This window comes from Rhinatrema bivittatum, chromosome 1 (genome assembly GCF_901001135.1).
Source record: "Rhinatrema bivittatum chromosome 1, aRhiBiv1.1, whole genome shotgun sequence".
In the NCBI taxonomy this organism is placed as follows: domain Eukaryota; kingdom Metazoa; phylum Chordata; class Amphibia; order Gymnophiona; family Rhinatrematidae; genus Rhinatrema; species Rhinatrema bivittatum.
In genome coordinates, this window is record NC_042615.1 from 744,293,036 (window position 1) to 744,318,026 (window position 24,991).

The 24,991-nt window shown below is 42.5% G+C and overlaps 2 protein-coding genes across 2 annotated transcripts in view; one reads left to right on the forward strand and one right to left on the reverse strand.

Moving 5' to 3' along the window:
• Window positions 1-984: 984 nt before the first annotated feature.
• LOC115076579 (zinc finger MYM-type protein 1-like) lies at window positions 985-10,605 on the reverse strand. The gene is made up of 2 exons (XM_029578174.1): window positions 10,524-10,605; window positions 985-3,381 (listed from the first exon to the last, which is right to left on the reverse strand). The coding sequence occupies exon 2, from the start codon at window positions 3,357-3,359 to the stop codon at window positions 1,239-1,241; it is 2,121 nt and encodes a 706-aa protein (XP_029434034.1). The 5' UTR covers window positions 3,360-3,381; window positions 10,524-10,605; the 3' UTR covers window positions 985-1,238.
• TTC33 (tetratricopeptide repeat domain 33) overlaps window positions 10,175-24,991 on the forward strand; it is a 286,624-nt gene continuing 271,807 nt past the window's right edge. Inside the window, exons 1-2 of the mRNA XM_029578188.1 lie at window positions 10,175-11,024; window positions 14,836-15,054. Coding sequence (XP_029434048.1) covers window positions 14,837-15,054 — 218 coding nt within the window. The 5' untranslated portion in view covers window positions 10,175-11,024; window position 14,836. The remainder of the gene's footprint in view (window positions 11,025-14,835; window positions 15,055-24,991) is intronic.

Sequence of the window (24,991 nt, forward strand, 5' to 3'; positions counted from 1 at the left end):
TGCCTCCTCAGCTACCCTTGCAGTTTCTGCCCTGATTCTGAGAAATATAAATTGCACTTCAAAATTTTGGCTTTCTTCTATATATAAATATAATTGGATGTGGAACATTTTTATTGATGCATAAATGTATTTTTATGTTACACATTTTCCATTGCTTATTGAAACCCACACCCCAGCCTGTACTCTTAAGCAAGGCCCCTAATTACCTGTACGAGTGTATTAAGCCCACAAAATTCAGTCCTTGATAGGGAATTAATTGCTACAGGATACCAGCAGCTAGGTCCAATCAGAAGCAGCAATAGCGGTAACAGCAAATCTATCCTCTTCCCATTGCCCTTGATCCCCTCCCTTGTTCTTCTTGCAAAGAGGAGCAAGACATCAGCATGCAGCACGTTATTTATTTATTTATTTTATTTAAATTCTTTTAATATACCGATGCTCAAGACCAGGTCTTATCGTACCGGTTTACAATAAACAAGGGGGAACCAGTTAACAGTTAACGTTGGGTTGCATGCCCCTGCTCTTTTGCTTCCAGGGTCAGTGCCATGCTGCGGTGAAGGGAAGTGAATTAGGGAATGTTGGGGATGGTAGAGAGTGCTAGGAGAATGTAAGAGGCAGCATGAACTATTACAAGTAATTTGTAACCTAACATTAAAATCATCCATCATACCTGAAGATTGGAATGTGGCCAATGTAACCCTAATATTTAAAAAGGGCTCCAGAGGTGATCCAGTAAACTAAAGACTAGTCAGCCTGTCTTCAGTGCTGGGAAAAATCATGGAAACCATTATCATAGAACATATAAACATGATTTAATGGGAGATAGCCAACATGGATTTACAGAAGGGAAGTCTTGCCTCATACTAAATTTTTTTGAAAGGGTAAATAAGCATGTGGATAAAGGTGAACCCGTAGATGTGGCATATTTAGATTTTCAAAAGGCTTTTGAAAAAGGTTAACTGTGCCCAGGGCCGCCATCAGGAATTTTGAGGCCCCATACAGCCAAAATGTCTGGGCCACAAGCATTCAGTGGATAAAGTATATGCAACAATGTTTATACCTATGTGTAAACTCCACCATAGGTGTAAAAAAATAAAAACAAGTCAACAAACTCAAATCACTTAGATAAATGCACAGTATCTGAGAAATCCAGTGGGTTCTATCCAATAAAGCAGTTCAGTGTGAGTACTGAATTGTGTCCATCTCGACTCATAGTGGAAATAACAGCAAATTCAGGTTTATGAAGCAATCAGTCTTCTTACTTTCTGATTTGCAAAATCTTTAATTAAGTCTTTGTAACTGAGTTGTCTGGCAAGCTCATGCTCAATAGAGAGAATTGCCAGGCCGTTTAGACGTTGTTCACTCATTGTAGAATGCAGATAGTTCTTGATTGATGAAAGTTTGCTAAATGCCCTCTCTCCTTCCGCCACTGAAAGTGGGAGGGTGGTGAAAATCCGAAGAGCAATACACACCTCTCCGAATATTCCTTGAAGCTCTAGTTTGTAGATTGAGTTAAGCAAATCTAAGGGACCCATGTCTTCTGGAAATGTAGCTTCGTACACTTTCCGAAGATGTTGCAGCTCACTGAGTAAAGATGATGTAAAATCTTCAGGGTATGCTGAGATCAATTCCTCAGTCGATGCCATCAGATCTTCTTCACTCATTGTTCTCACTTTTAAGATTGGAGAAAATAGCTTGCAGACTTCCTCCATAGACTGGAAGCGTTGATGAAGGTCAGAAATTATTGTGTCCATTGCCACAAGGAAGACATTAGCTTTAAAATGATCTTCAGGATCTATTGCATCATGATGCCTTGACTTTATTTGCCGCAATTGTTGAGGGTTCAGTAGTTCCTTGGGAATCTCCATGCAATCTGCCACAGCTTTAGCTTCAGAAAGTAAAACAGGCCACTTTTCTCGAAGCAGTTTCATCTCTTCAGAGAGAGCTTTAATGTTAGCGACACCAATTTCCATAGAAATAGACCTTGATTGAAGTATTTTGTTTCTCTCCTCGAAGCTGGTAAGCACTTTTACCCAGAATGTTGCTAAAACCACTGCCCGAAAGGATAAAAAATAGTCATATAGACCTTGGGCATCTGAATGCGCATCATTTGTGAGTTTTCTGGATGCAAGAACTTTTTCCAGAGCCTTTAAAATGCTTGGCAGATTCTGCGCAATTGGACGTACAGCCTCTATTCTTGAACTCCACCGAGTGTCACTTAAACCATGCAGGGACCTTCCAACTTCTTCAATCAATGTGTTCCATCTTGCAGGGCTGCTACTGAACAGAACATAAAACCTGTTAACACTTCCAAAAAAGGTCTTCATTTCAGGGCAGCTTGCGGCTGCATGCACTCCCACAAGGTTTAAAGAATGTGCAGCACAGGGACAAAAAATAGCTGTTGGGTATGTCTCCTGGATTTTGGCTCTTACACCTTTAATTCTGCCAGACATGTTGGCACCATTGTCATATCCCTGTCCTCTGCAGTCTTTAAGGTCAATGGCATGTTCATTCAACCTAAACATGATCATGTCTGCAATTTCTTTTCCAGTCTTCTGAAAAAAATCAAAAAATTCAATGAATCTTTCCCGAATGTTCCATTTTCCGTCTTGGGGCTTTCTGTAAACGTATCGTAAAACGATTGCATTCTGTTCCGTATGTGAAGAATCAGGTGTAGAATCACATACTATTGAAAAGTATATTGCTTCTTTCCTTTCTGACAATATAGAATTCAGGACATGTTTTCCACAAATATTAATGAATTCGTTTTGTGTGGCCCAAGACAGATAATGAGCTGAAAGTTTCTTTCCCTTTTCCTGACTAGCTTTGACTTTTTCCAAATGCTCTCTCAGTAAATTATCATATCTTGCCAAGATTTCCAAAGTTCCCAAAAAATTGCCATTATGGATTTCTCCAATTCTTTGAGAACTTCCTCTGAACGCCATGTTTCTTGAAGCCAGATGCAATGTGACATCCAGAAGTCTTTCTAAAAGAGCTATAAACTTATCGGCTTCCTTCGACAAATTTCTTTGAATCTCATAGTCAACACCATGACCACCTATAGAATTTTGAAGTGTTCTCCACCTCCAGTAGTTCCTTCTGTGCTGTGAAGAGTGTTCATGCTCTGGCAACTTTATGTACTTTATGCTCACAGGTGCAGCTACCTGACAGGATGAAGTAGTCGGCTCAACTGTTTCATGAGAAGCTTCTGTTTGCATTTCCTGAACTTCATCTCCCCTGTCACTTTGTGGCTTTTGAAAGTACTGTTGTATGAGTTTTTTTTTCTTCAACTTTTCCTCTTCTTCTTTACGCTCTCTTTTCTGCTTCCGTTTTTGAGAGCCAGATTTCTGATGGTACATTCTTTGGGGTTATCAGAATTTACTAGAGACAAATAATGAACATTTGCTAGTAATCAAGGTCTATGATAAACTGCTTACTATGTATAAGGCCGTGTTCCAACTGTGTTCTATATAACAAAGAAAGTCTGTTGCAAAATCATTTTAGTAGCTGCTGCTTATAATAAAAAAATGCATTTAATCAAGAAAAGAGAAAAAAAGTGCTTCTCGCACATAAAAAACTGTCTTACTATGCTTTGGGCCTTCCCGATCATACACATTATGTGCTTGATTACGGAAGCCGAAAATTCAATGTAAACCCTCCCTCATGTGGCCATTCAGCGGTTGACTTGTTAGGCCTAGTTCACACTAATAAATAGATAATGCACCAGCCCCCCAGTAATAAATAGATAATACACCAGACGTCCCCCCAGTAATAAATAGATAATGCACCAGCTCCCCCCAGTAATAAATAGATAATGCACCAGACGTCCCCCCAGTAATAAATAGATAATGCACCGGCAAAACAAACTTGTTACTTACCCTTTGCGCTCCGGGGACTCCGCGGCTCCTCGGCCTCCAGCTAGCAAGCAGACAGCGACGGCCCGCGCGCTTTGCCGGCGCATACTGTCTGACGCGGCGGTGACGTCACAGCCGCGTCAGACAGTGAACGCTGGCAGGACAGAGCGCGCGGACGAGTCTCTGTCTGCGGTGCTCTGTAAATCAATGCTATGTGTGTCTAAAAGACACGCATAGCATTGATTCTCTCCCTTCTCTGGGGCCCGCACCCAGGGCCGGCTCCAGGTTTCAGTAGGCCCCTGGGCGACAGACTGTCGGAGAGAGCCTCAGTGGGCCTCTTTGCCATGAACTAATACATCCCCCAAGCGCACCTGCCGCCTGGCGGCTGCGGGCCCCCATATGTGGCAGTAGATCCTGGGGCCCCATACTGCAGGCCCAAGAATACTGCCCTGATGGCGGCCCTGACTGTGCCTCAGGGATCTGTACTTGGGCTGGTGCTTTTTAATATATTTATGAATGATCTGGAAAGGAGTACGACGAGTGAGGAGATCACATTTACAAATGAAAATTATTCAGAGTAGTTAAGAAAGACCTTGCACGACTGGAATATTCGGCATCCATATGGCAGATGACATATAATGTGGACAAGTGCAAGGTGATCCATAGAGGGAAAAATAGCCCATGCTATAGTTACACAATGTTAGGTTCCATATTAGGAACCACCCAGTAAAAAGATCTGGGTGACATAGTTATTCAATTGAAATCATCTGCTTAGTGTGCTGTGGTGGACAAAAAAAGCAAAAAATGTTAGGAATTATTAGGAAGGTAATGGCAAATAAAATGGAGACATCATAACGGCTCATCACTCCATGGTGAGTCTGCACCTTGAATACTATATGCAATTCTTGTCACTGCATCTCAAAAAATATAGTTGCACTGGAGAAAGTGCAGAGAAGGGCAACCAAAATGATAAAGGACATGGACACCCCCCCTCCCCCCATATGAGGAAAGGCTAAAGAGGTTAGGGCTGTTCAGCTTGGAGAAGCGACTGCTGAGGGGGATACGATTGAGGTCTATAAATTCATGAAAGGACCTGAATGGGTAAATGTGAATTGGCTATTTACTCTCACATAATACAAGGACTACGGGGCATGCTCTGAAGTTAGCAAGAAGTACATTTAAAACAAATTGGAGAAAATTCTCTCTAACTCAATGCACAATTAAGTTCTAGCATTCATTACTAGAGGATGTGATTAAGACAGTTGGGGTAGATGGGTTTAAAAAAGGTTTGGATAAGTTCCTGGAGAAGTCCATAAACTGCTATTAATCATTAGGGAATAGCCACTGCTTTCGTGCTGGAATTAGTAGCATAGGATCTAATTAACGTTTGGGTACTTGCCAGCTACTTCTGACTTGGATTGGCCACTGTTGAAAAAAAGGATACTCAGCTTCATGGACCCTTGGTCTGACCCAATATGGCATATCTTATGTTCTTATGGGATCCTGGGGAGGGGGGATAGAAAAATTAAAGGAGCATAAGAAAATCATGGTGCTGGGATTATGGAGATGGCAGTGTGTGCCATTGAAAATGTGAGGAAAGTAATGGGGGAGAGTGAGGAGATTGGAGGGCATATAAAGAGCGAATAAGAGGATCCAGTGAGTGCAAGCAGAGAAGACAGTGGAAGGATGGGAGTATTGGAAAAGGTATGGGGTGAGGGGAATCAGAGGGGCTTTAAAGGGATGGGGAAAAGAGCTTAGTGTCAGAAGGAAGTAACTCTTCCTTTCTTAATCTCAGATCTTCCTAGTCCAGGCCGCACCTTCTCCTTCTCATCCTGTCTCCCTGTTCCTTGATTTTACCCTCCCATCGCTTCCTTCTATACAAGAATCCTGATGCCCCCCTCTCCGTCTCCGAGATGCCTTCTCTTTTCCCAGCACTGGTGACTAAGTTCCCTTTTCCCTCCTAAAAGAACTAGATAAATATCAGAAAACCATTTATAATACAAATTAAATATGCAAATCAATTTAAATTTATGCAAATGTACTAAAAACTTGCTTTTACTGCAGGATCTCAAATGTGCAACAGGAAACGGGGGCCTATATTTTACTGGGAGCCAGCATAGCTGCCTTAGGATTGCCTTGTGTGGTCTGTTGCTTTGGCCCCAACCATAATTCTGGCAGTTGTACTCTGTAAGAGTCAGAGGCATTTGAGATAATCTTCTCAGATGCTGCTAACTAGTGAGTTGCAGAAGTCAATATAGCAGGCGATTAACATGTATGATAGCAAGGTTGCATTTCTTCCGGTAGTTGGCAAATCTGGCTCAGGTACATGTGGGAAAGCACCTTTTACAATGTAGATTGCCATTCTAAGATTGTGCTCGAGAATCTCCTAGGCACCATGCTGAGTCTTTAGGTTGCAAGGGGGTTCCTGATATACAGGTCGATACAGTAAAGTGTGCTCCGTCGGAGCGCACTGTCAGCCTGCTCTGGACGCGTGTTTTCCCTTACCCCTTATTCAGTAAGGGGAGGAAAACACGCGGCCCACCCGCGGCACCTAATAGCGCCCTCAACATGCAAATGCATGTTGATGGCCCTATTAGGTATGCACGCGCGATTCAGTAAGTAAAATGTGCAGCCAAGCCGCACATTTTACTCTAAGAAATTAGCGCCGACCTTTGGGTCGGCGCTAATTTCTTCCGGCGCCAGGAAAGTGCACAGAAAAGCAGTAAAAACTGCTTTTCTGTGCACCCTCCGACTTAATATCATAGCGATATTAAGTCGGAGGTCCCCAAAGGTAAAAAAAAGTAAAAAAAAAAAAAAAAAATTTGAATTTGGCCCGCGGCTGTCGGGCCGAAAACCGGACGCTCAATTTTGCCGGCGTCCGGTTTCCGAGCCCATGGCTGTCAGCGGGCTCGAGAACAGACGCCGGCAAAATTGAGCGTCGGCTGTCAAACCCGCTGACAGCCGCCGCTCCAGGCCAAAAGGAGGCGCTAGGGACGCGCTAGTGTCCCTAGCGCCTCCTTTTCCTCGTTTGCACCGCGTCGCCTCATTTAAATACTGAATCGCCCGCACCGGCGAAGGGCCGGTGCGCGTGCCGGGAGAGCGGGCGTTCGTCCGCTCTCCCGCGGTCTTACAGTATCGACCTGATAGAGGGTAGAGATAGTAAGGAGTGGCTTTGATGTCTTAGCCAGAATTGTTCATAGTTGCTGAATCACTGGGCTACTGCTATAAGACAGCTATTGAGAATGGCAATGGATGAATTGTTGGTCTCAGCTTATCAGCAGCAAAATGATGGAATTTAATGTTGGAAGGACTGGATGAGGTTGCAGATTGGATGGATGTGAATGTTGAAAAGGATAGGGGAAGATTCTGTAGTTGAAAACCATGAGATGGGAGTGTGTCCTGTCATGGAGGAAATATTCAAAACATTTAAGGGCTATGCCTTTAATAGGATGTACCTTTGGTCTGATCCAGCATGGTAAAAGTTATGTTCTTACATAAATGTAAATATTGTTAGGTAAACAGGATTGTAGGTGGTAAGAAATTGAGAGGAAGCTAGAAATCAACTGGGATCTATGGCATATTTGGGCAAACTAGATGGACTTAATGCTTCCTAAGTAAAAAGCCCAACATTTCAGTACTGCCCCAGTCACTGATATGATTACAGACTTCATATAGCACTACAACCATCTATGAACTTATCAGATCATTCTGTGCTTTCATGCTTACCTCAGTTGTCAGTAAGCTATACTATAATCTTATTTTCTCTCCCCACCATGTCCAGCCTAGTTCAATGCCTTCTCTGTTCTGTATATATTTTACCCATCTGATGAAGTGGACTCTTGTCCTTGAAAGCTCATGCTTAAATAAATTGGTTGGTCTATAAGGTGCCATGTGACACCTGTTATTTTTATATAGCACTACAAGTCACTGTATACTGTACAGAAATACAAGAGTTCCTGCTCTGTGGAGCTATAATCTAGTCAAGTCAAAAGTGGTGGGGGAAAGTATTTTAAAAGTCGCAAATATTTAATTGTGGACAGGGACCACTAACTATCTAAAACTACCCCACTAACAGACAGATGCAAAACTGTATGCTCAGGCTAGTGCACAGGTTAACCTACGGTTAGATACGCTTCCATAACCCCAGATGCAATACGGGGATTGGTGCATCCAGAACATGCGTCCAAACCAGCATGTAGCCAATAGCGTTCATCACATGTAAATGCAATGTTGATGAGGCTATTACCTAGTACCCCCAGTGTAAAAACATAACTGTGGGCCAGACGCGCACATTTTAACCATAAAAAATTAACACCAGCCCTGGAGCATGCATGCAGAAACTCTGCACAAACACATGCTCGCAGCCCTATGTAATAAACCACGCAGAAACTAGTGCCAACACCCGCATGAACATGGTGACCTACAAGTGATTCTGGGGGGGGGCACCCCCCTTCCAATAAATCCGTGAAGAAATAAGTGGTCTGGGACTGGAAATGATGGTGGGTGGAGCACTGTTTATCCCTTTCACCTTCAGTCTCACAGCACATTAGCATGAGTAATGCAGCAGAGATTTTCTCTGCCAAAGTGCAGAATGAAACATTCAGGCAAAAATGATTATTCCAGAGCTGCACGGGCAACCACAGTAATGCCAGCAAAACTTGTTTCTAGCCACCTGCTTTAACATAACTCCTGCCCTGACCCAGGCACTAAAAACCTGCATACAAAACCCCACACTAGCCCATGTGCGCCTTACTACATGGCCAGTGAACATTTTTTGCCTTGTTTGCAAGCACTAGCCCTAAACTAGCCATGTGTTTTAAAGCAGGTTTCTGCGTGTTTTTCCCACGCTGAATACCTAGGGGCCGATGCAATAAATTTTGCGGAAAGCGGGCGCTGACTTTTCAGCGCCCGCTTTCTTAGTGCACGCATGGGGGGGGGGGGGGGCGCGCGCCATGCAATATGCAAATTAGGGGGTCACGCTAGCAAGGAGGCGCTAGAGCCGCTTATGCGACCTTAGCGCCTCCTTGCTAATGCGACCCTGTGGCGGCTGCCGGTTATGAAGACTGATGCCGGTAAACTCGGCATAAGTTTTCATAATCGGCTGACTGCCACTAAAGAAAACGGATGCCGAGGTATTTTTTTTTTATTGAACTAACGAAAAGCAGTTTTTTCTGCTCCAGGCAGGGGTTAATATCTGAGCAATAAATGTGCATCTGAGATGCATGTGATGAGCGCTAACTCATTCACTCTGCGTCAGACATGCGTTAAATAGGCGCTAATCCCCCTATTGCATTGGGGCCGATGCAATTATGTGCGCTGAAAGCGGGCGCTGACTTTTCAGCGCCTGCTTTTTTAATACATGCATGGCGCCCGCAAGAGGAGCCATGCAATATGGAAATTAGGGGGTCACGCTATTTTATTTATTTATTCATTCAACTTTATATACCGACTTTCAAATTAATTTCAAGGCGGTTTACATTAAATTGAGATGCAGTAGCAACACTCAAAATACATATACATATATAGGAAACGTATCCTTGCACATTTTACATCATCAATAGATTAAATTAAAACTAAAACCCTATTAAGGTAGGGTCGCTTGCGAGACCTTAGCTTCTCCTTCCTAACGCGACCAGCCGTGGCTGCAGGTTATGAAGACCTGCCTTTCTGCCAGTAATAAAAACGGCTGCTGAGATTATCGGCGGCCATTTTCATTACTGGCAGACAGCTGGTTATGAAAATCTAGGCCGAGTTTACTTGCGTCTGTCTTCATAACTCGGCGATCTGCCGAGTTACTTTATTTTTTACTTTAAGAAAGTACAGAAAAACAGTTTTTTCAGCTTTCCTGTACTTCTTTTCAATGCGCTCAGCTACTACCACTTGCTCCAGGCAGGCGTTAATATCTGAATGATCTGAGACCCACATTTATCTTTCTGCAGTCGGAGTGAATGAGTAAGAGCCTCACTCACATGCATTTGTATGTGATGTGCGCTCTTTCATTCCTTGTTGGACGCGCATTAAATATGCACTAATCTCCCCCTTGCATTAGGGAGTGGATTAGCTCCTATTTATACAACGTCGGACTGCGGATTATTCAGTGCGCTCAGCTGAGCACACTGTATTGCATCGGCCCCTTTATGGGGTGGATTAGCGCCTATTTAACCCGCGTCCGACAGCGCGTTAAACTGCGCTCCTGTCAGCGCACTGTTTTGCATCAGCCCCCTTGTTAGACTAGCGCTGAAAAACGTGCGCAGAAACCGCGGAAGTACACACAAAAACCCGTGGAACAGTTCAACAACAAGTCACAGTCACTGACGACCGGTCCCAGTCAACGGAGGGGAAGTAGCAACTCGGGCGGCGCAGACCTCAGTGGCCCAGCGCCCACCCTCCCCTTTCACTTTGCCGAAGGGTCCAACGCCAGCGTATCCGCCAGGATGTGGTACCCGCCCATCGTGTTTGTTTATCCGCCGCTATCTTCCCTGCAGGAGGTGCAGAGCTTCCGCACTGCTTGAGCTGTGGGGGAAGGCAAGGAGCACATAGGTAGAGGGAGAGCGCCCACATCCAGACTGACTGGCTTCAGCGGCTCTCTCGCCAACCGCGAACGATGCAGCTTAGCGTCGATAAGAAACGGCAAGCCGGCAGTGAGCGCGGCACCTTCCCGAGGCTCACCCAGTAAAAGCGCACTCCTCCACCCCACGGCTGACCTGGACGCACCGGAAAGAAACGCGCGCGCGCGGCATTTAGTCTTCCTACTTCCGCTGACCTGTGACCTGCGGCCCGGGGGCGGAGCTATCCAGCGAATGGCAGAAGGGAAAGATTGGTGAGAGATAAGGATGGAGAAGTAATAGGGAGGTGGGAATTCCTGGTATGGTTGTTGCTCTCCATTTTTTTTTTATTTTGTAATTTTATTTTTTATTTCACTTTAAACATTATCTACTGTTTTGACCACACATGTCCTGACTGCTATGCCAATAAAGTTTCTTGAATCAGAATGTGAAAGAGTGATGTGATGCGGGAAGTGAGAAGAGAGTGGAAGGGTGCTAGAGACGAAGGGAGCACAGATCCGGCGCCAACAGGAGGGAGAGACCCTTACGCTTTCCACTTTCCCTCCTCTGGAACAACCTCTGATGTTCTTTAAATGAAAGGGATAGTAGAGTATTGCATATAAAGGTAAGACCATGTTTTAGGGATGTAAAGTAATGACTAACTATAAAATGTTCTACAGTACAATCTATGGGGCTTTAAAGTTTCTGCAACGGTTCTAGATAAATAGATGGGGATGGGGAAGACACTTGTTAAAGTAGAAAAAAAATTATAGACTGCTTTTCTTGTATTAGTTTTATATTTAACCTCTATGTCACTCTGTTATAGAGAGCCAGGCCAAACATACACCCCCAATTATATGATCATTGTACATAGGATAAAAATGCATTAACAATAATATGACACGAGGACATGGAGAAATATGTTTAGAATGAGAGATGCCTGTGGTTAATACAGGCCATACATGTACACTACAATATTTCACAAAGACCCTTCCTCTAAAAAAATTTACCGTGGAAGTGGATATTTCCAGGAGATGTGAGGATTGAGTCTAATAAGAGTGGTAAGATAATAGACTGCAGTAGAATGGAATATGTTTTATGGAGATTATGGACTGGCCTCCCTGAAAAAAGATGTTTTCAAGCATTAGTGAAGAGAACAAGCAGAGCTGGGTTTAGGGAGTAGAAAATGCTCCCTGCTGTTGAATTTTGGATGGCTTGCAAGCATTCTAAGCTGGCAGTGGATAGTCTGGAAAGAAGGCTTCTGTAGTCAAGACTAAGTTATCAAGGGGAAAACAGCAAGATTTAATAAATAAGTGATGGCTTAAGGAGATTGATGAGTCAAATTTGACTCCCAAGGTAGTAGGCCTGATGGATAGTAATGGGAGGGATGAATGAAAGAGGAGGAAATTAGCTAGATGAGAAGCTCAGATTTTGATAGCTTGAGTTTAAAATGGCAGAGTAGTTATATGAAATAGAACAGAGACTGTCCAGGATGGGGAGATGCGAGGGTACTGAATTAGATCTGGTTGTCATGAGCAGAGAGGTTTTTATTGAAACTGGAAAGACTATATAATGCCATCTTGGGGTGGTGTGGTGAGATGAGTAGATGGCCATGGCTTTTGACTGAGACCTTGCGATCCTCCTGGACTTGCTGATTCCTTGCCTATGGACAACATTGTTTAAAATAGTATGTGTTCATGTTCTGAAAAGTTGAATACGTTGATGTAAGGTGCAAGGTTGCTAGTAGTTTCAGCACCAGTTCCCTTTTTTTCTGGGCTGCTGGTACATATATTATTAAGCTGCTAGTTTGTGTAAGTACAGAAATAACGATTTTATGTGTTGTAGGTATTTCTGATAATTTTAGCTTTCTCATCTCATGCACTTTGCCAGAATTCCTTTATGGACTTCATTTTTATGGAGATTGCACTTTTAGCCTCTGCATTTTTCTGGGGCCTGATTCTTCAGTTTTTGCATTCTATAGGAGCTATTTGTATTTCCAAACCCGGTTCTTTTCATTCTGCTGCAGTCTTATACATTTTAGTCTATGCTTGCTAAGTTTTGCGGTAGTCTCATATTTTATTGTCATTTTTCCCTTGGGCGGTGTCTGTTATCCCCTCCCAATCTTCCCAGACAGCATGAACAGGTGGCTCAGGCGACACTCAGGACTAATCATTAATTGATAGCACAACAATGGCAGCCTGCTTCCCTTTCTCCTGGACTTGAGTACATCACTTCTGTGATGCCCTAGCCTAGCCAGCTTCGATGACCAGGTGTCCAAATCCTGCTACTGCAGCATACAGCATTGAATCATGGCATGGGCCCAATCTACTAAAATCCTGTATCTTGTATTTCCTAAATCTCTGATTTCCAGTTTCTTGTATTTTGCTCGGATTTGTCATGTTGAGCATCTAAGGGTACAGCATATGTATGTTTCAGACTCTGGCAAAAACTGAAAGAGAGCCAGAAAATTTCACTTATTTCTACTTATCTTCCCTCATAGTGAAGCAAAGATTTAACTATTTTGTTTTTTTATATTGCAGTCAAGAGTTCTGGATTCTGTGTGCTTATATCTATGAAAAACAGCCTGCAGACTACTTTTGCTAATTTCATTATGGTCGCAATACAGAGATGAGATTGTTGACGGAAGTTGTGCCATGTTAATCCATCTCTTCTCTTTCCATGCCATTTTATCTGATATGCAGGATTGAGATACCACACACATCACCTCCTGGAAAAATATCTTCATTTTTCTATTGAGGTCATTGCCATCTAGAGACAGAATTGATGTATTCTTTAACATAACCGTTTAGTAATCTAATTTCTTGTGGTAGCTGTCAGTTTACCCCTTTCTGCCACCATTCCTACATCCTAGCAATGCTCGATATTTCATCCGCATTCAACATGATCAGCCATTCAATTCTATTAAACCAACTCACTAACATCGGCATAATAGGAACCGCCTTCCACTGGTTTGAATCCTACCTAAAAAATAGACCCTACAAAGTCAAATTAGGTAACTTTGAATCTGACCCCATCGACATAACCCGAGGTGTACCTCAAGGTTCCGCCCTATTCTCTACCCTCTTTAACATCTACATGTTACCCCTCTGCCACCTCCTATCTGACCTAGGCCACCCCCATTTCATCTATGCGGACGATGTCCAAATCCTCATCCCAATCACTGATACCCTACACTCCTCTCTCAATATCTGGGACAAATGCATCAATGCAATCAATCAACTATTCATGAAACTCTCACTCAATACTAGCAAAACAGAACTACTTATCATATCCCACAATCCCCTCACCATTACCCACACTCCCCCTAACACCTTACCCCCTCCTACACCTAACACTCAACATGTACGCAATCTAGGTGTTACTTTCAACAACCAACTAAACTTCAAAACCTTCATTAAATCCACCTTGAAAGAGTGTTACTTCAAGCTTCACGTCCTGAAGAAACTAAGACCCCTACTACACCGCAATGATTTTCGCACAGTCCTTCAAGCCTTAATCTTCTCAAAAATTGACTATTGCAATGCCCTCCTCCTAGGCCTACCTGCCTCTACCACTAAACCCCTCCAAATGTTACAGAATGCCACAGCCAGAATCCTCACAAACACAAGTAGGGATGAACACATTACACCCATTCTAAAAGATCTCCATTGGCTCCCTATATCCTATAGAATCCTTTACAAGTCTCTCTCCCTCATACACAAGACCTTACACAACCAAAACTTTCAATGGCTGAACGACTCTGTACACCTCCACTTATCTAATAGACCTACCAGATCCATCTATAAAGGAACCATCCGCATACCATCCCCCAGACTCATTCACCTGTCCTCCACAAAAGATAGAGCCATATCGATTGCAGGCCCTCTAAACTGGAACAAAATGCTGCCTGACCTCCACACGGAACCATGTACTGAGAAATTAAAAAAAAAAAATTAAAAACATGGCTCTTCAAACAGGCCTTCCCTTAATGCCCTTTATCTTGCCCCTTCCTTCCCCCTCCCTCTTTTCTCCTCCTCCCCTCTTTCCTCTTTATCGTCTTTTCCCCCATGACTTATCACCTGTAAATATTTTTTGTAAATAAGTTTTATTTTCCCATGTGAAATTATACTCCTTGCTCCTTATACTTAGCATTAATATTTAAGTACTACTTTCCCTAGTTAGCTGCCTACTCTAACCATATGTATCCTTATTAATTTATGCTACATGCTGTTCCATGTAACGTTTTCTTTTCCTCTTGTTCCATGTAAACCGATACGATGCGCAAACGGTTATGGGTATAAAAAAAAAAAAAGCCTTAAATAAATAAATAAAAATAGAAATCACTAATCCTAAATTATGCAACTTTTCCATATCTTTGTGTCCAAAAGTATGTAGTTGTTTTACAAATCATTAATCATAGTCCTCTGGTTTCTCAGAATGGCTTCATTTGGTTGGAAGAGGAAGGCTGGCGAGAAAGTATCGAAGACTGTGTCCCAGCAATTCGAAGCTGATGCTGCAGATGAGGGTTTGATTGACTCTGAGGAAGGTGAATGGCTCCATTCAATTAAACGGAAGAAGGAAATTCTGCTAGAAGACAACACTCTAAAAAGTAAACGGCTGAAGGAGGAAGGAACATGTTTGGCAGAAAATGGAAGGTATAATTTTTAGCTCATTTTTTTTTTCTATTGACGAATAGAATTCTCGACCCATTCTCACGAATGAGTGTGTTGTCTTCCAAGTCATGCAAACCAGGTTCACACTCCTACCAAAAGCTATTCATACAAGCAGTGAAAACCTAGTGTAACTTGTAATGGACTGCATTAAGAGCAACTTCTCCAACTGTAGGTGTGGGTTTTTTTTTGTTTTCGTTTAATCTGGGTGCTCCATTTCTAAAGGTTTGTGAGGAATCCCTGTTTGCTTCTATGTGCTATTTTATGATTTTAACTTTAAGAGATCAATGCAAAAGCTTTGTCCAGATAACATTTGGAGTTACCCAGATAAAACCCAAGATTTGAATATTTCCACCCTGCTTCCTGGCTAAACTTTGTCCAGGTAACTCATTACTAGATAAAAAGACTTGCTTTGAGGGTGTGGTTGAATTTCAACTAGCGAGCATTGATGTTCAGTGCTAGCTGGCTAAAATTAGCGGGGTAAGTCTGATAGGAAAAATACTTGTCCTGAAGTTATCTGGATAGATTTATGTGGGTATATTTAGCAGAACCCTCATCCAGGTATGTTTTGCTTAATATTTGGATGAAGTTATCAAGGTAACTTTCCCGCTCACTGGTCTGCTGAATATTGGCTCTAATTTTCCATACAATACCACTTGGATATTAATGATCACAGTCTATGGATGAAATTGATAAAATGAGAGAGACACTCGAGCCATCTCTGTTAAGTGAAATGTAGTACTAGTATCTTTTTGTTCATTGCCTAGTGGGCTGAGGCAGTGTGCAGTTTCTTGGGCAGCAAACTTGCATCAGGGGGAATTTCCTTTCTAAAAGTCTATCTACATCAGAGGAAAGCTTTCTGATCGATGAGGTCCTTGTTCATAACACCTGAAATTGGCATTAACAGGCTGCAGCCCATTCTCTGCTCAGAAATGTAGGCGTTAGTGTAGAGCACACTGTTGATGAGATCTGCTTTACTTGATGGACTCTAACTAGTACTGTCTGAATCTCACTCAGAAGGGATACTGCACCACCTAGAGGCTTTTACTCTTGAGAAAAAGAAAAAGGAGAGAAACATCTATCGAAACATTTGAAAAATAATGAAAGGAAAGAGGGAAGAAAAAGAGGCATAGGAAGGGGACAGGAGAGAAGAAACAGACAGAATGAGGATCATGAGCAAAAATAGAATACATAAATTTAGAATGAAAATATGGAAAGAATAAAATGCTTTTATGATTGGTTCAGCAATTGATTTTTATGTTTTAATGTTTATTTTTAGAAAATTTTGTCTGATTGTATTTTGTTTTCTTGTTTTATAATATATTATCATAGATTTAAGCCCAATCTTGAGCATGGATTTTATTGCTTTAAATTTATCTATTTTTGGGGTGGTTTTTATTTTGTATGCTGATAATTTAGGAAGTTATCATATATTATTTTTTATTATATTTTGTTTTATGTTGTATTTTCTGTGTCTTTTATACACCGCATTGAGCTGCACTTGAACAGGTGATTATAGAATTTTATATAAATAAAAATACCAAAACAAATAAGAAAAGAAGAAATAGGGGACATTTCTTTCTCTGTGTAAGAAACATGGCACCTAGCTGCTGATTTTTGGCACTACCATGTGTATCTGAAAACGCTAAATTAATCCCAACCCTCGCCCCCCCCATCCTAGTCTCCTAATCTGAAGGTGAGCAAACCCCAACTTTTCTAGGTTTGCTGATCAGACCGGGGGACGAAAGGCACTCCTATTGCCCTCAGCACTGGTGATTGTCCAAGGGCTCAGGGAGAAATGAAAAGGGTCTGGGAGATTTAGTTGGATCCTATAAAAACATGTTGCCATACTGGGTCAAACCGAGGGTCCATCAAGCCCAGCATCCTGTTTCCAACAGTGGCCAAACCAGATTACAAATACTTGGCAAGTACCCAAACAATAAATAGATCCTATGCTACTGATTACCCATATAGATTCTACTGTGCATTTAGTGCCTTGCTTTATCCTGTTGGACTCTATGCCATCCCTCTACAAAGTTGCTCCTCCTTTAGCATTGTGATATAATTTGTACCTTGGTATAGCACTGTTCCATTAGTTATCCTCCTTCCACCAGGTCTCTGAGATGCCAATTATGTCTGTCTCATCATTCACTGCTGATAAGGACGCACCAAACTAGAAGTTATTACTTGTAACCTACAAATGCATTTTAATATTAAATCAAAACCGCCTAATATGTTCCTAACAAACAAGCTTAACTTATAACACATAGTTTTTTTTATATTTATTTATTTTATTTATTTAAATTCTTTTAATATACCGATGCTCAAGACCAGGTCTTATCGTACCGGTTATTAAATTATTAAATTGTTATTAATTATTAAATTGTTACCGCTCCATGATGGCACATGGTTAATTTGTAATCTATACCACTCATATTTTTTCATTATCGTGCCTTTTTGTAAACCGTTGTCATGGTTATCTAACTCAACGATGGTATAGAAGAGTTTTTAAATAAAATAAATAAATAAAAGTAAATAACCGATTTAAGAACATAAAAAAAGCCATACTGGGTCAGACCGAGGGTCCATCAAGCCCAGCATCCTGTTTCCAACAGTGGCCAATCCAGGCCATAAGAACCTGGCAAGTACCCAAAAATTAAGTCTATTCCATGTTACCATTGCTAATGGCAGTGGCTATTCTCTAAGTGAACTTAATAGCAGGTAATGGACTTCTCCTCCAAGAACTTATCCAATCCTTTTTTAAACACAACTATACTAACTGCACTAACCACATCCTCTGGCAACAAATTCCAGAGTTTAATTGTGCGTTGAGTAAAAAAGAACTTTCTCCGATTAGTTTTAAATGTGCCCCATGCTAACTTCATGGAGTGCCCCCTAGTCTTTCTACTATCCGAAAGAGTAAATAACCGATTCACATCTACCCGTTCTAGACCTCTCATGATTTTAAACATCTCTATCATATTCCCCCTCAGCCGTCTCTTCTCCAAGCTGAAAAGTCCTAACCTCTTTAGTCTTTCCTCATAGGGGAGCTGTTCCATTCCCCTTATCATTTTGGTAGCCCTTCTCTGTACCTTCTCCATCGCAATTATATCTTTTTTGAGATGCGGCGACCAGAATTGTACACAGTATTCAAGGTGCGGTCTCACCATGGAGCGATACAGAGGCATTATGACATTTTCCGTTTTATTCACCATTCCCTTTCTAATAATTCCCAACATTCTATTTGCTTTTTTGACTGCCGCAGCACACTGAACCGACGATTTCAATGTGTTATCCACTATGACGCCTAGATCTCTTTCTTGGGTTGTAGCACCTAATATGGAACCCAACATCATGTAATTATAGCATGGGTTATTTTTCCCTATATGCATCACCTTGCACTTATCCACATTAAATTTCATCTGCCATTTGGATGCCCAATTTTCCAGTCTCACAAGGTCTTCCTGCAATTTATCACAATCTGCTTGTGATTTAACTACTCTGAACAATTTTGTGTCATCTGCAAATTTGATTATCTCACTCGTCGTATTTCTTTCCAGATCATTTATAAATATATTGAAAAGTAAGGGTCCCAATACAGATCCCTGAGGCACTCCACTGTCCACTCCCATCCACTGAGAAAATTGTCCATTTAATCCTACTCTCTGTTTCCTGTCTTTTAGCCAGTTTGTAATCCACGAAAGGACATCGCCACCTATCCCATGACTTTTTACTTTTCCTAGAAGCCTCTCATGAGGAACTTTGTCAAACGCCTTCTGAAAATCCAAGTATACTACATCTACCGATTCACCTTTATCCACATGTTTATTAACTCCTTCAAAAAAGTGAAGCAGATTTGTGAGGCAAGACTTGCCCTGTTTAAAGCCATGCTGACTTTGTTCCATTAAACCATGTCTTTCTTGTTGCAGTCCCGGGCCATGCCCCGGTCCCTCCACCTACCTCGGGGGCGGCCCGGGCCGTTTCCACACCTCCCCGGCCTGTTTCAGACTTTCCTCGGGCTCACAGGCCCTCCAGCGTGTCTCTCCGGCGCGGCAGGCCCGAGCCTCATTTAAAGGGGCCAGCGCGGGAAAACCTCAATCTGGCCCCAAGATGACGTCAGACGCCTTCAGGGATAAGTACCCTGCAACGAGATGACTCCAGTGCCTTCCGGTCTTCGGTCTGCTGTTACTGTGTTCCTGATTGTTCTTTGTCCCGCTTCTGCTTTGCCCTCCTGGCTGAATTGATTCTTCTGGACTCCGACCTCTGGACTGGCTTTTGGACCGCTCTTCGGATTTCGACCCTTGGCTTGGCTACGGACCACTCTCTGGACTTCGACCCCTGGACTGGCTGTGGACCGCTCTCTGGACACCGACCCCTGGCTTGGCTGCGGACCATCCTTTGGACTCAGACTCCTGATCCGACCCTTGGATACCCTACGATCTGCTGGAGGCGCCAGCCATCCGGAACCCACGACCTGCAGGAGGCGCCTGCATCCGGACCATCTTCCATCTTCAGGGAGTCGCCTAAGTCCCAGCGGACATGTCCCTACGGGCTCCTCTTGGGGGGATTTTGGCTTCCAAGGTGAATCTCCAAAAGTCCCAGCGGCTGGACTCCTAAGGGCTCCTCCCAGGGGAGTGCCGGTCTCCAGGGCGAAGATTCTTCCTTCATCAGGGTCCGACGGCAGCCATCCTTCCAGTGGGTACAGAGTCCTTGGTCGCATAGGACTCCTCCGAAGTCCAGTATCCCCGCTTGCTTTGGGTTTCTGAACCGCCTCCTGGTTGGGACATGTGCTGTACGCCATCTCAGCCTTTTCATCCTCTGTCCCAACCAGCCCAAGGGTCCACGAACATAACATTTCTATATGTTGTGTGATTTTGATGTTTAGAACACTTTCCACTATTTTTCCTGGCACTGAAGTCAGGCTAACTGTAGTTTCCCAGATCGCCCCTGGAGCCCTTTTTAAATATTGGGGTTACATTACCTAGTTCAAGTCCTTTCATGATTTTGTAGACTTCTATCATATCCCCCCTTAGCTGTCTCTTCTCCAAACTGAACAGCCCTAACTTCCTTAGCCTTTCCTCATAGGGCAGCCGTTCCGTGCCCTTATCATTTTGGTCGCCCTTCTCTGCACTTTCTCCAGTGCAACTATATCTTTTTTGAGATGCAGTGACCAGAATTGCACACAGTAATATCAAGGTGCTGGTATTGGGATATAGACATTTTAAAATGTGTTTTTTGTTTGTATTAACAACCTGCTTTTCAGTTGATATGGATAATTTGCAATTCTTTAGCTCAAGTGATTCTTTACTTATAGGCACATGGACTACTTTTGCTTTTATTGAAACTTCTCTATTGCGATGCCCTAATTCTCCTGTTTCATTAGTATCCTTCAAAGATACATTCCTCTGAACCATACATTGCTGTTCTAGTTTAAAAGCTGTTATATCTCCTTTTTAAAAGGTAGTGCCAGCAGCTTGGTTCCACTCTGGTTAAGGTGGCGCACGTCCTTTCGGAAAAATTCCCCCTTCCCCAAAAGGTTGTCTAGTTCCTTACAAAACTGAATCCCTCTTCCCTGCACCATCGTCTCATTCACGCATTGAGACTCCGGAGCTCTGCCTGCCTCTGGGGACCTGCACGTGGAACAGGGAGCATTTCAGAGAATGCCACCCCGGAGGTTCTGGATTTCAGCTTTCTACCTAAAATCCTAAATTTGTCTTCCAGACCCTCCCTCCCACATTTTCCTATGTCGTTGGTGCCCACATGTACCATGATAGCTGGCTCCTCTACAGCAAATATCTATAATCCTATCTAGGTGATGCTTGAGGTCTGCCACCTTCTCACTAGGCAGGCAAGTTACCAGGTGGTCCTTACTGCTACTAGCTATCTACATTTCTTTTTTTTTTTTGTGTGTTTAAATAATTTTTATTGTCAATCAATGAGGAAATTAAACACAGCAAAAACATGTTAATGAAAAACAGATAGTTACACTGAAAACATGTTCAATATCAAACATCTAATATGATTGACCATTTGAAATTCTAATTTCCCCACTTCCCCACCTACCCTCGCATCCAGGATTACATAGAGTAAAAATTTCAGGTTATATATATACACAGGCGGATGTATATGTTTTATGGAAATGGTAACAAAGAAAAATACAATATGACACATCATGTAAGGGGGTTGGTCATGCTAGCGTCTGAAGGATAGATATCGGGGGGCCTGAATTATATTTGTAACATTAAGGAAGTTGCTATGTACATTGCATGCATCGGGTATATCAGCTAAGATCAGTCGAAGATGATATTATCCAGCGAGTAAGCCCCATAGGGATGCAGAAGAACAAAGATTCATGCAGACTCACACGACGTAAGCACAAAACACAACTGGAATGAATATGGACCCTCTAAGATTGGGCGTCCAACCACTTGATGTATAAGCTCCAGGTATTTAAAAACAATCTTAGTTTATCGTGGTGGACAGCAGTGAGTCTACTCAACTGATAATAGGTGTGTACTCTATGTTGAATTTTTGCCAAACTGGGTGTGGATGTATTTTTCCAATGTAATGCAACTTCTGATCTAGCGGCAGTAAAGACTTGAAGCATAAATTGTTCTTCCATTTTGTACACCGACAGGGAAAGACCCAATAATACATGCCATGGCTGAACTGTCACCTGTACCAGTAAGACTTGTGAAATCCACTCTATGATAACTGGCCAGAACAATGCTATTTGGGACACTCCCACCAAATATGATAGTATGTGCCTAGTTGGCCACATCCTCTCCAGCAATGTTCTGAAAGAGCAGGCCAAAATCTATGTAATGTTACTGGAGTGTAGTGCCAATGGTATATTAACTTGTAACAATTTTCCTGAAGCCCAGTGGACATAGAACATAGAACATTTTCGAGCCATGAGATAAATAGCTTCTCAATCCTTTTCCTGTAGGGTAAAGTGGAAGTCAGTTTCCCATAAGATGCGGTATTTATGTTTGCTAAATGGCTTATGTATTTTGGAAATCACTCTCCTTAGTGTCGTAGCATTTTTACAGTAGTTTTCGAATAAAGTGCCCGTCACTTTAACAGTGCCCTGTCTGAGTCCTCTTTGTATGAAATGGTAAAGCTTAGCATAATGCAAAAAATCAGTGTCTGCCAGTGAATACTTCTCACAAAGTTGTGCATGAGACATGAGGGCACCCTGATGTAAGACATACTCCAATCTTGTAATACCAGCCGCACTCCAGTACCTCGATGTCTTAGATAAAGCAGTGGCAGGATAGACCGTGTTAAAAAACAGATTAGTCATGGAAGAGTAAGATTCTGTCCTTACTAAGACTGACTTCCACTGGTGCCAAACCTTAAGGGTCATTTGTAAGGCAAAGGGTAAGTGTTGTGTATTTGTCCACGTCGTGGAGGCTTGCCACCGTGCTGCCCCTATTGGAAAAGTCCCTAACAACAACTGTTCTAACAGCACCCATTGCGGTATATCAGTTGTTCGATGAAGTGCCACTAATGCTCTAAGCTGTGCAGAACAAAAGTACCAATACAGATTAGGTAGTTGCAATCCTCCCCTGTCCTTTGTTTGATATAGAATGGTCCTAGCGACTCGTGGAGGTCTTTTTTGCCAAATGAAGCGGCATAGGATTTGTTGCCATTTTTTAAAGTAAGGGGGTGGGTATACAGATGGGAATGGTGGTAAAAAACTAAAGAAAGCAGGGTAGTATGTTCTTTTTGACTATAGACATTCTCCCCATTCATGAGCGGTGGTGTTGGTGCCATTTTGTTAAATCAGCTTCAACGGAAGTAATAAGTGGGGAATAATTTAATGCAAAAAGCTGATTAGTGTGAGAACTCAAATGTACCCCTAGATATTTCAGAGATGATGCCGCCCATTTAAATGGGAATTTTTGACTCGAAGTTTGCACGGTGAGCGGGGACAACGTTAAGTTAAGTAACTCCGACCTCATAATTACTGACTGACCTCACTGCTTAGTTCGATGTAAACCGAGTTGATTTGATTTGTATCAAGAAAGTCGGTATATAAAAGCCTTTAATAATAATTAACCATCATACCAGAGACTGAAGTGAACCAGAGTAATTCCGACATGAACCCCTGCAGAGAGAAATCAGGGTTCGTTAGCATGAACATAACATCATCAGCAAAAAGGGAGATCTTGAAATGGTGATTTCCCCTTCTGAACTCCTGAATATGTGGTGCTTCCTGAACCCTGGTGGTGAAAGGTTCTAAAAAAAGAGCAAATAACAGAGGAGAAAGTGGGCACCCCTGCCTTGTTCCCCGCTTAATAGCAAAGGGTTCTCCATAACTGCCATTCGCTTTTACTCTAGCGAAGGGTTGTTCGTACAGCTTCTTCAACCAGATCAAAAAGGTATCACCAAAGGACATGCTTCTCAGAGTCTTAAATAGAAAGGACCAGTGTACTAGGTCAAATGCTTTTTCAGCATCTAATGAAAGAAGGACGGCAGGTGTTTTATCACAATGGACCATGTCTATGATGTTAACTATCCTCCGAACATTATCCGCCGCCATCCATCCTGGAACAAAGCCCACTTGGTCGCTGTGAACCAGGCCCAGCAATACCCCATTTGGTCTCACAGCCAATATCCTGGCCAGTATCTTTAGATCTATATTAATCAGTGAAACTGGCCTATAGGAGCCACATTTAGTGGGATCCCTGCCAGGTTTGGCCAATACTGTAATGCCAGCCATGTTGGAATCTCTAGATATGTATAATTCCTTATTAGGTGGAATCTCCATATTAGTTAAAGGGCCTGCCTCAACCTTTGCAAATCTGTTATTATAGGTGCCAGTAAAGCCATCCATCCCAGGGTGCTCTGCCAGGTTTAAGATGCTTTATGGCGGTGAGCACTTCAGTGGTCTCTATGGGCTTGTCTAGAAATGCCCTTTGTGCATCAGTAAGAGTCGGTAATGTGACAGAATATAAGTATTTGTCAATAGCCTCTTCTGTAATAGAAGGGTCTCGGCAGTATAGCTGGGAGTAGAATTCAGTAAAGGAGTTGCGTATGCCTGCAAATGTGGTTGTTATCTGTCCTTTTGTAGTATGAATTTTGGCCACTACTGTATGTGCGCAAGCAGCTCGTAATCTCTGGGCTAAGTATCTCCCCGCTTTATTTCCCCCTTCAAAAAATTGTTGCTTTAACAGAGAGAGGTGATGACTAATGGTAGTGTCCTCCAATGATCGTATTTGGTCCTTAACCCTCAGCAGTTTCTGGTATATGGCCTCAGAGCGAGAAGCGCTATGTTTCTGCGTTAAAGTCGCCAATTCTTACAGCAGTGATTTGCGCCGTTTATTCCTTTCTCAATTGCAATATGCAGCATGGCCAATACATAAACCTCTGATAACTGCCTTGAGCATTCCCACATAGTTAATGGAGACATGCCTTCCGTTTGATTCTCCTTAAAATAATGTGTCATGTGTTTCTCCATCTGGGCAGTGAAGTCAGAGTCTTTGAGGAGACTGTCGTTAAGTCGCCAAGGGCGGTAGCCTACATCTGAGTCTCTAAGGTTAAAGACTACCCAAATCGGGGCATGGTCAGACCAAGTTATATTGTCTATTCCCACGCTTTGTACTTGGGGTTGGGATTGGGCAGAAAAAAAGAAATAATCTATTCTAGAGAAAGTACAGTGTGGAGGGGAGTAAAAAGTGTAGAAGCGAGAATGCGGGTAACATCGCCTTCATATATCTAAAATACTCCACTTTTCTAGAAAGGTGCACAAGATAGTCTAAAACTGGAGGAAGCTACCTTTCGAGTATTAGAATCCAAATGAGGGTCTAAAATAGCATTAAAATCTCCTCCCATGATAAGGTCTCCTTCAAGGTGCTGCTGAAGTAACAGGTCAATCGAGTGGAGAAATGCTTTTTGGTTGGTGTTTGGGAAGTAA

Excerpts from the sequence above, each read along its gene's own strand:
- LOC115076579 (XM_029578174.1), bottom strand. The coding sequence starts at position 3,359 with ATGTACCATCAGAAATCTGGCTCTCAAAAACGGAAGCAGAAAAGAGAG.